This window comes from Diabrotica virgifera, chromosome 2 (assembly GCF_917563875.1).
Source record: "Diabrotica virgifera virgifera chromosome 2, PGI_DIABVI_V3a".
NCBI classification, from domain to species: Eukaryota; Metazoa; Arthropoda; class Insecta; order Coleoptera; family Chrysomelidae; genus Diabrotica; species Diabrotica virgifera.
This window is the reverse complement of record NC_065444.1, coordinates 170,098,926-170,111,181: the sequence shown is the minus strand read 5'-3', so window position 1 is coordinate 170,111,181 and position 12,256 is coordinate 170,098,926. Positions and strand designations below refer to the sequence as shown.

Below are 12,256 nucleotides of genomic sequence, written 5' to 3'. Positions count from 1 at the left end.
GCTTTTATGCAGCAATTTAAACAAAACTTTGTTTCGAGTTTTTAGACACATGTCGCTTTAAAAGAGCTCGATCTGCTAGACTTCGAGTTACCAATGAGTAAAATATATAATATCAGAATTTCCATTCATAGAAATTCTTCTATATATTTACCAGCCCATCAAAAGAAACTTTAAGTATGCTAGAAGCGTCAAAGTATCATAGTATCATTTGCTACAATAATAAAGATTTTAGAGTCAAGCTTGAAATGTCGTTGACCAATAAGGGTTCCTCGTCTACAACCTAGACATGTTTTTCACTGCCTCCAGTGGACTCAAGAACACATACAGCTCAAGAGCTGCACAACTAGCACCTCCCCGTCCCATACTTCCTTTCGCTGGTGGCAGCGTTATGTTTTGGGCAGGTATTGTGGGGGGTGGATGCATGAAAATGGTGGGCACTGACGGGACTCTAACAGCACAAAGACACATCACACGAACTTTATAACCTCATGCGAGATTATGGCGTGAAACTGTGGGTGAAAATTTTATATTTATGGATGATAACACCTGCCCACATAAGACTTAAGCGGTTAGTGACTATCATGAGACAGAAGGTATTCGAAGTTTGGAGTGGCCTGCGTTTGTAGCAAAAATACTACTTTGCAGTAGTATTTGTAGAACGAAAATGATAAGATGAAATGAGTGAAGGAAAGTGGAAATATGTAGAAATGAAGAGAAGGGGATAACAGTATAGAAGAAGTATGGAGAGACAGAGGCAAACTAAATAGAATTGGCTAGCAAGAGATACAAGAGAACAACTTGACACTCAAGGATGGATACGGCTCGTTTGCATGCCTGTCGAAGAACAGTAGATCAAAGTAGAGAGTGATGATAACTAAGAAGGGAAATATTAAGATAAGAATATATGCTCAGAAAAGAGATTAAATAAATATAATAATATAATAAAAATAGAAGAATATAGGAGATAAATACAATAGACTGAATTATGGGCACCAGAAGTTGGGATAGACCAAACTTCCAGGTATCTTACACTGCTGTTAAATATTAAATATATTAAATTATTAAATTCAAAAATGGGAAAAAAAAATAATTGGTATACAAAAACAAATAAATATTTATTAAATATAACTACTTAGATTTTTGACAACCTCTGAGTTAGAAAAATACAAACTATGTAACTATAAAATGACAATGGGAAATAATTACCTATCTAAGTATAAATATAATTACCTATTAAATTAGTATTGGAGTAGCTTTTCTAGGAAGCATATCCCCAACTTACATCTAGGTTAAATAACAACCTTCACCAAATAATCGTACGATAAAAATACGTACAGCAACGCTAAACTCTACAAACGAATGAACAATAATATAAACTCTCAAAGAGTTAAATAGGCACCAGCCTCATTAATGTAAATCTACGGTCTACTTGATATATAAAAATCAGTTGCTTCGACGCGTAGTCACTAAAAAATTATAACAAGTAAAATGGATAGCTATTCAAAGGGAATAGCGTCCAGGGATATAATTAAAAGTTAAATAAATGAATTTAAGTAAAAAGTTAAGCAAATAAGTTTAATTAATTAGAATGATTGGCTAAAGTACGTTAAAGTTATATAAGTTAATAAATTAGCAAATAAAGAGTAAAAATATATAAATTTAAATTGATAAGTGGAGACTAGCAAGGTTAGTAACAAAAAAATATAAAGTTAATTAAATAAATAAATGGTACAAGTAAATTTCAGGTAATATAATACAAAGGTAAAGAGAATCTCATATGAGGGAAAAGATGATCTGAGCTCAAACCTCCTTGACCAGAGAGTTTACTGGTTTGGGAAACACTATCAAAAATTATAGATATAATAATATGGAAAAAAAATGCAACCTAAATCTTGAAACAAAAATATGTGTGATTAAACTATAAAACTTAGTTTGAACTAAATGTCCTGATTATTACACAAAAATATTAACGTGTTGTGATGGTAGAGTAATAATCACTTGCAAATAAGTACCAAGTGTCCCCAAAACAAACCCTATATTATGGTTCCCAAAAGTGTCCTTGTTATGGATACCAAAATCCCTGGTAGTAGAATTAGCACAGGGATGGTGCTAGCTTGTACCAATTATTAAAGGTGCCCTTCGGGGCGAAGTGCAGAATTCAACGCTACGTGGGAGGAGATTCTCCAGGCTGGTCTCCAAGTGACCTGGCTTGGCATAGAACGGTTGCTCCCGGTTGTTAGGGGAGCTGATGGACTGGTTACTTTATGATTTCACCCAAACGGCAGATGGTGTGACTTCAATTTCTACGGGATCTTCCAAACTTTGTCTCCTAGCTCTTCCAAACAACAACACTATTAATTTTTCCACTAAATACTTATAGGAGCTTGAAACTCCGTATTAAAATTCCCGTTATTTTCGATCAACCATCTGCCATACCGTTCTACCTAACCAAGCGAAGTGTCAATTATTTCCCGTCGTTAGACGAGGAGCCTCACAGAACAACCTTACATGACAGCGAATGGTGTCTAATACCAACTGAAGAACTCGTGCCAACTAATAGTTAAGTATGACGTCAGTCAGAGATTTATTTTAATTAGCTCTTATTGATTTTGAGTATAACTTAATGACAAACCGTTATTAAATTTTAAATAAAATATCTATAAAGATAATTAGAAATTAACGGAATGTTATATTCCCCTTCTACTCGGAGAAAAAAAAATTTTAAGCAAAAAAATTTTTTTTTTAATTCAAAATATTAATAACCAAGTGGTAATAATTTATCATTCTACGTTGATCCGCAAGATTACAAGTAACCACAAATTAAGGATCAGGGAAAGAAGGATGACCACTATACCAAAACTATGAATCGCAAAAGATGACTTGAAGTCATATTAAAATGTCGGCGACATTTTGTCTGAAAGCCAAAACATAAGCTAAATAATATACTAAAGTTCGTAATGACAAATAAATGTCGAACTGGCACTAAATCCAAAATTGAACTATCCATGGACATCAAATTTAAAAAAGGTATATCCAAGGACGAACAACCAGGCAAAGGTATGAGCCAATTCGCACCATAAACCAAATAAATATACTAAAGTAAGACAAAAGAAATCAAAACTAAAATCAGTGAAGAATCGAACACTTAATCCAAAATTGAACTACCAATGGACACCAGATTCATAATAGCATATCCAGAGAAGAACAATCACGAATATTTATGGAACAATTCTCACCAGTGCCAAATAATACAAATAGTAATTATATCAAAGTTATCCAAAAACTCATTAATCAAAATAAATGTGGAATCGGACTCTTAATCCAAAGTCGGACTATCAATGGACACCAGATTCATAAAGGATATCCATAGAAGGACGACCAGGAAGATTTATGGACCCATTCACACCAATACTAAATCACATAAATTAATTAGGCCTATGTACAACCACAAGCGGTAATACGAGCCTATACCACCAAATAAACAAAATAAGTGAGGACTCGGATGCTTTATCCAAAATCGGACTATCAATGGACACCAGATTTATAGGAGCATATCCAAAGAAAAACGATCAGGAAGATTTGTGTACCAATTCTCACTAATACTAAATAAACTAAATTAGGTCTATCGACTAAAGTAAGTCGTTGACTAACTAAAATTGGTCCGTGCTGTTGTTCACTAGCTATAGCATGTAGCTACAATAGATGCATGGGAATAAGAAATACAGATAACGTACCAATTGTAATAATAAAATCTAAATGGTGAACTTACAAGTTCTATGACACCATAATAAATGATAGAAAAAAAAATATGACGAGAACGAGCAACCAATTTTGAATAAAACTGTAGATTCATACGTTCTCGTGTACATAGAATTATCCAGGAAATATTCCTGAATCTCAACAACAAAAATAATGCCTCAGGAAAGAAGAGGGAATCTACTAAAATAAGCAATTCATTTGTCCAAACACCTCAAATACTAAAAGGAACCTACTACCTATGAAGTACGGTAGATAATATAAACTAAATATTCCCTATCAAATGCTAAAAAATGTAACTGGAATAATTACACAAGGATGGTCAGGACATGTGGCCAACATTTCCTGACCAGAAATATTTTGATGGATAAACATCTGCGTACTCTGCTATGAAAACATAGGTTACGAAATCGGATAGCAGTGATCAGTTGCTGAATTTCGAACCCACGCATTCACTAGGTTACCTAGGAACCCACATTACAGAGCATTGGCAGACTAGTTCTTAAGAAGAAATCCATACATACATCAGAATTCCAAACTAATTCCAGAATCATACTCAGGGCATAAGGATATGAATTATTATAAAGTATTTAAGATATCTGTGACAAATGTTGATAAAGTAAACCAATATTAAATTAAGAACCACCCCATCTTTCCAATATGACAAATCTCATATCAGATAATAAAAGATACATATAAAAAAAAAATAGTATGTACCTAATCAAATATCAAAAATACAACACACAACCTGAGATAAGTAGTGTCTAATATTGTTAGTTCCATAGTTCCATACCAAATATCAACATTAAACCAACGTACTTGTATGAGCTTACATATTCAAATATATAAATATACAATAATCAACAACCCTTCTATGCTAAGGGGGTAAGTGCCCACTCTAAAAATTACAAGTAGGTTCTTATTAAATGGATATTCCTCCTAACAGCATTAGTAATTAATAGATAATGTTGATTCATAATAATTGAAGTGCATTATTAATAGTAAAAAGAAAATGATAAGCTCATACATAAGAGTGTTACATAAATAATTAACCTAATGATTCATAAATTGGAAGTCATCTAACAACAATGCCAAAAGATAAAAATTGAGCTATGTACCTGCTCTATCTGGTGAATAAATTATTAAGCTAAAATACCAAATCATAAAGAGATTGAGCCAAAGACAAATAGAGGAAGAGATTAGCTCAAAAAAAACCCTATAAAATTAATCTTTCGAAGATGAAGAATCACTCTCATCCATGGTGTTATCAGGCAGTAAATCCTTTATGTGAAATTGTCCAATTCGTTTGTTAGTCAAATTGTCCTTCAATTCATATACTAACGGAGATATTACCTTTACGACCGTACAGGGAATATATTTCTGGCAAAATTTTGCTGAAATAGCATCACCCTTATTGGACTTCCCAAAGTTTCGCTTCAACACTCTATCTCCAATGAAGAATCGCAGATCTCTTTTTCTCAAATTATACTGCTGCTGGTTCCTTAAATAGGAAGTTTTTAACTTCTTCCGAATGTCAGAAAAAATTTGAGGTAGAGTCTGGAGATCATCTAGGCGATGAAGGTTATCGGATATCTGAGGGAGATTTGTGGAGGTGTCTGAAATTGCACCAAAATAGTCACCAGATAAAGCAACATTTCTACCAAAATTGAAATATGCAGGAGAACATTGGGTAACCTCATGGACAGAGGTCCTTATGGCTTGAGCTATGGAATGGATATATTGATTCCAAACTCTGTGATCTGGGAATGTATAGGACCTTAGGGCTGTGACAATACTGCGATTCACTCTCTCAGTATGATTGGCTTGAGGATGGTAGGCAGCATTATAAAAGGTCTTCTGAACCTTATATTTAGTTAGAAGGTCTTTAAAAGCCTTTGACACAAACTGAGGACCATTGTCACATGACACAATTTGGGGAACACCAAACAACAAAAAGACTTGTTCCTCTAAATATTTCAGAATGGCTGGAGTTGTGGCCTGACGAAGAGGACAAACTACAGGAAATTTGGTGAAATAATCCACAACTACCAAGCAGTAAGTATTACCCTTATAACTACGAGGATAGGGTCCAATGAGATCCAACGAGATCACCTGCCAAGGAAAATTAATGTTCCTAAAGGAACCCATGAGTCCAGCTTGTGGTAAATTACTGGGTTTACAAGTCGCACAAACTAAACATTTAGAAATATACTTTTTGATAGACTTGCGCATGCCAGGCCAATAATATAATTCGGCAATACGATGAAAAGTTTTATAAAAACCAAAATGTCCAGCAGTAACTTCATCATGAAACATACGTAATATGTTCTCCCTATTTGGCGTAGGTACAACTATTTTCCAATCTGACATATTGGATAAGGCCTCTATAGGACTTAAGATATGTTTGTACAGTATATTGTTCTCTACCTTAAAATCAGGATAATTTTGTGGGTCTTGAGTAACCCTATCAATCATATTCTGATACCACTCGTCAGGAGTTAAGGTGGACAAATCTAATACATTAAGATCATGGTCCACAGTTAGAGCCCTATGTTTTCTATTATTTGGACTGTATTATTTGACTTTGCAGTAGTATTTGTAGAACGAAAATGATAAGATGAAATGAGTGAATGAAAGTGGAAAGATGTAGAAATGAAGAGAAGGGGATAACAGTATAGAAGAAGTATGGAGAGACAGAGGCAAACTAAATAGAATTGGCTAGCAAGAGATACAAGAGAACAACTTGACACTCAAGGATGGATACGGCTCGTTTGCATGCCTGTCGAAGAACAGTAGATCAAAGTAGAGAGTGATGATAACTAAGAAGGGAAATATTAAGATAAGAATATATGCTCAGAAAAGAGATTAAATAAATATAATAATATAATAAAAATAGAAGAATATAGGAGATAAATACAATAGACTGAATTATGGGCGCCAGAAGTTGGGATAGACCAAACTTCCAGGTATCTTACACTGCTGTTAAATATTAAATATATTAAATTATTAAATTCCAAAATGGGAAAAAGAAATAATTGGTATACAAAAACAAATAAATATTTATTAAATATAACTACTTAGATTTTTGACAACCTCTGAGTTAGAAAAATACAAACTATGTAACTATAAAATGACAATGGGAAATAATTACCTATCTAAGTATAAATATAATTACCTATTAAATTAGTATTGGAGTAGCTTTTCTAGGAAGCATATCCCCAACTTACATCTAGGTTAAATAACAACCTTCACCAAATAATCGTACGATAAAAATACGTACAGCAACGCTAAACTCTACAAACGAATGAACAATAATATAAACTCTCAAAGAGTTAAATAGGCACCAGCCTCATTAATGTAAATCTACGGTCTACTTGATATATAAAAATCAGTTGCTTCGACGCGTAGTCACTAAAAAATTATAACAAGTAAAATGGATAGCTATTCAAAGGGAATAGCGTCCAGGGATATAATTAAAAGTTAAATAAATGAATTTAAGTAAAAAGTTAAGCAAATAAGTTTAATTAATTAGAATGATTGGCTAAAGTACGTTAAAGTTATATAAGTTAATAAATTAGCAAATAAAGAGTAAAAATATATAAATTTAAATTGATAAGTGGAGACTAGCAAGGTTAGTAACAAAAAAATATAAAGTTAATTAAATAAATAAATGGTACAAGTAAATTTCAGGTAATATAATACAAAGGTAAAGAGAATCTCATATGAGGGAAAAGATGATCTGAGCTCAAACCTCCTTGACCAGAGAGTTTACTGGTTTGGGAAACACTATCAAAAATTATAGATATAATAATATGGAAAAAAAATGCAACCTAAATCTTGAAACAAAAATATGTGTGATTAAACTATAAAACTTAGTTTGAACTAAATGTCCTGATTATTACACAAAAATATTAACGTGTTGTGATGGTAGAGTAATAATCACTTGCAAATAAGTACCAAGTGTCCCCAAAACAAACCCTATATTATGGTTCCCAAAAGTGTCCTTATTATGGATACCAAAATCCCTCGTAGTAGAATTAGCACAGGGATGGTGCTAGCTTGTACCAATTATTAAAGGTGCCCTTCGGGGCGAAGTGCAGAATTCAACGCTACGTGGGAGGAGATTCTCCAGGCTGGTCTCCAAGTGACCTGGCTTGGCCTAGAACGGTTGCTCCCGGTTGTTAGGGGAGCTGATGGACTGGTTACTTTATGATTTCACCCAAACGGCAGATGGTGTGACTTCAATTTCTACGGGATCTTCCAAACTTTGTCTCCTAGCTCTTCCAAATAACAACACTATTAATTTTTCCACTAAATACTTATAGGAGCTTGAAACTCCGTATTAAAATTCCCGTTATTTTCGATCAACCATCTGCCATACCATTCTACCTAACCAAGCGAAGTGTCAATTATTTCCCGTCGTTAGACGAGGAGCCTCACAGAACAACCTTACATGACAGCGAATGGTGTCTAATACCAACTGAAGAACTCGTGCCAACTAATAGTTAAGTATGACGTCAGTCAAAGATTTATTTTAATTAGCTCTTATTGATTTTGAGTATAACTTAATGACCAACCGTTATTAAATTTTAAATAAAATATCTATAAAGATAATTAGAAATTAACGGAATGTTATACGTTGCCTCCAGACATGAACCCCATTGAAAATGCATCGAATAGGCTCTCCAAAGCTGTTTATGCCCGCCGGAATCCCCCTTTCATCATGAACTTATAATTACCGGTAGAGAGTAATGGAACAACCTGTCACAGAGAATGATTGATCGACTTGATAGCAGTATTAGAGCTCGAATTCAGACTTGGATCGATGCCCGTAGAAGAAATACAGTCGAACCCGCTTATTAGAATAGCCTTCGTGCCAAGCAAAAATATTCTTATAAGCGGGATATTTTAGTAACCGATCATTGGTGGCTAGCTGAAGTAAGTGTACCGAATATACGTTTTAGGTCTCTTTATATCAATAAAAATTTATAATATATTTACAAAAATAATTACGAAACGATTAGACAATAAATTGGAATTGGGTTTTAGAAATATTTCCGAACAAACGATCAACTATTGGTAATAAATAATCTTATAGAAAAATGCTGTTTCTAAAAGCAGCCAAGTGTGTGGCAATGTACCTATAGAAATTTGTAGTCAAATGAAATTATTTTATGACCTTGTCGGCATACGATTGAATTTTCTGTGGGAAAGGTGCGTTTACTTATAACACAGTAATAAATTGTTTATTAGGTACCTGACAAACCGTAATAATATACAAAAGAGCAGGCTTTCGAAGCTCTTACCGATAAACCATTATATCAGACAAATTTAAAATTATTAGGCAATTGTACGTAAAAATTTATTTGTTGACCTGAAAAAATTATTCTAAAATTCGGTATTAGGTTACTAAACCATATTCGAATAAACGAATAAATTTATTAAAAGGTAAATGGAAACGTTTCGGGACCTCGAAGTTATATTCCATAAACCGGGATATTTCTATAACCGGTACTCTAATAAGCGGGTTCGACTGTACACTATATTAAAATTGTGAAATACATTTTAGTTGTAAATAATACATTTTTAGTTCTCAATTCTGTATATATTAAAAAAAAATAGTATCTCTTTTAAAACAAAAAGTATCTGTCAACGATAAGAGATTTTTTATAAATTACCTATACTACCTATGCCACAGTATAATGAAAACTACGCTTTGCTTTTAACCCAGGAGGAGTAAACTAAAAAGGTATATTCACATCCAAGAGAGTCACTAGAAAAATCACCAAATACATCTTCTTTTTTGGTAGAAGATATTACTTTTTTGGTCGAGGTAGTTTAAAAGATAATTACGTTTTTTGTTAATTCCGTAGCAATATTCGCACCCTGTAGACTGTAGTGATTTGACATCAAAATTTCTGTTTACATTTAAACGATTTTTAATATAGTCTACTATTGTTAAACATTAAAACTAGGACTAAACTTCTTCTTCTTCAGGTGCCATGTCCGTATTCAGACATTGGCTGTCATCATGTTTACAAGTTCCTGAAACCTCTCTCTATCGGCTGCTGCGCGAAATAATTCTTCTACCGTGGAACCACACCATTGTCTAATATTACGTAACCATGAAAGTTTCTTTCGACCAATCCATTTCCTTCCCTCCACTTTTCCATGTATTATAAGGCGAAGTAGATGGTATTTAGGGCCTCTAATTATATGACCGAACTATTCTGTTTTTCTCCTCTTTATGATGTTTATGAGCAGACGTTCTGAATTCATCATTTGGAGAACATTTTCATTGGAAGTGTGATAAACCCACGATATCTTTAGGATTCGTCGATAGCACCACAATTCGAATGCTTCTATTTATTTAGCATTGTGATTTTTAACGTCCATGTCTCACAATCGTACAATAATATAGGCCACACGTAACATTTTAGGACCTTCTTGGGAATCTTCATCGACAGGCTTCGGCTACATAAAACTGGTTTCCAGGTCATAAAAGCCTTACGTAATATTTCAATCCTGGTTATTATCTCTTCATCACAATCGCAATTTAGATTTAACCAACTGCCAAGGTATTTAAAATGGTTTACTCGCTTTATCTCCTCTCCATCAAGAGAAAGCACGCCTTGATCTACATATATCTTTCCAACTGCCATCCACTTTTTGTCAGGACTAAACTAGGACCATAAAAATTATGGTCCCATCCGTGCCCTAACTTTTATCTAAATAACTTTTTTCGCATCTCTTACGACAAACGAGTACATACTTGGACTTTGTCACACTAATGCTCCACCCTGTATATATTCCAACTATAGTTCAGCTTTAATAGGATTGTCAGGGAAGACATTTTGTAGTTCGTGAACACTTAATGGCAATCGGCTATATATTTATTTGTTTATTAGCACTTATTTTTGCCTCATTTTAAAAATGTACACGCCACCATTTAAATCACTCGTCTCGGGCCCCTCCAGGCTATCATTTTTAAGCGATACTCTGACAATCCTATTGAATTTTTGATATAGCTGTTCATAATATTCGAAATTAAGATTTACCAACGAAATGCAGTAGAAACAACGTTTTTGCCTCCGTAAAAGGCAATCATGATTTTGTTTGTTTTTGTTACGGTACATGACATTTAACATAGTACTTCTTATTTTCCAGCTTCCAATAACAGGGACCGTCTCGTTAAAGAAAGGATGGTTACGAGATTTGGCCATGATTAAAAGATACAAAGATACTGATGTAGTTTACAGTTCCGAAGAAAGAAAACTTAAAATGATATTTTCACTTCAATTTGAAGAGTTGCAGGTAGGTTTGTACTTAATATGAATTATAACATATAAAACTAAAAAAAACAAATAGGTATTTACTTATTTACGGTGTGTTTAATTAGGTCTTTTTTTATAATTTGTCCGTCAAAAACTTGTTTAGTTCGTTTGACATCATCCTCACCAACAGATATTTAAATTAGTACTCAAACCACATCATAAATATCAAAACTAGAAAGATCAAATCAATATGTGACATATAATGAGCACAGAATATAATGGAATGATACATCAATATGAAGAAAATCAGAAGCAGCCCTCATCTTACTAAAAACTCATTAAGGCGATGGTCTCCACGCTGTACGCAACCTACTGAGTCTATTGAAGACAACCGGCTAAGTCGGTGGTCACTTCAATTTACCCCGTAATTTTAATTTGTTTTAGAATGACTATTTTTTACCTATTTTCGGTTGTGAGAAAATTTTTCTCCTTCAAAGTTTATTAAAAGTTACGAAAATGAACAATTTTCCTACGGCGTGATGCTGTACGCAACTTAGAGCGTCTATTGGAGACCACCGGCTAAGAGAATGTAGCAGGCTCTGTAATGCTATGCTATGCTAAGATTATTAAATTAATATAAATACAGTCATATCATGCAGCACAGAAAGATTAAAATTTGATATCAATCCGAGGCAGTGGCGGCTCCTCTTTGAGGCCGCATGGCCGCGCGCCCTCCCATATATAATGTTGGTTAAAAAATTCTGATACAACCAACTTCAACATTTTCTATTCTAATTTTAATTTGTTGAAATTCACATAAAAACACTGTCTGATATTTTTCCGACGCTCAACCAGCTTGTCATAGCTTTATAGGACGTAGGCGATGATTGAGACCACGTTGAGAGGGCACGCACGATATTTGGGCGCAAGAGAAGTGCGGCCACGTAACCATAGCAATCGAGGACGGTCGACCAACACTCCCACGTGCTCCCACTCATCTTCAGACGTTGCGTGATGTTGCATTTTGGCCGCACTTCTTTAGCGGCCTCAGTGAGCAAGAAAGCACGCGGCAAGAAGCTTTGCAAGCAGTTATCTCTGACAACAATAAAGCGAAAGCAGTGGAAAAGTTTGCAGTAGTAGTGTTTAAAGTTTCACTTATTCTTATTACGTAAGTACACATATTTTTCATATTATAACACATGGGCTAATTAGAACGAATTTATTTT

The 12,256-nt window shown here is 34.0% G+C and overlaps 1 protein-coding gene across 1 annotated transcript in view; it reads left to right on the top strand.

The window, feature by feature from the left end:
• The window catches only part of LOC114333561 (uncharacterized), a 74,327-nt gene that overhangs the window by 44,316 nt on the left and 17,755 nt on the right, over nt 1-12,256 (top strand). The window contains exon 3 of the mRNA XM_028283452.2: nt 10,924-11,070. Coding sequence (XP_028139253.2) covers nt 10,924-11,070 — 147 coding nt within the window. The remainder of the gene's footprint in view (nt 1-10,923; nt 11,071-12,256) is intronic.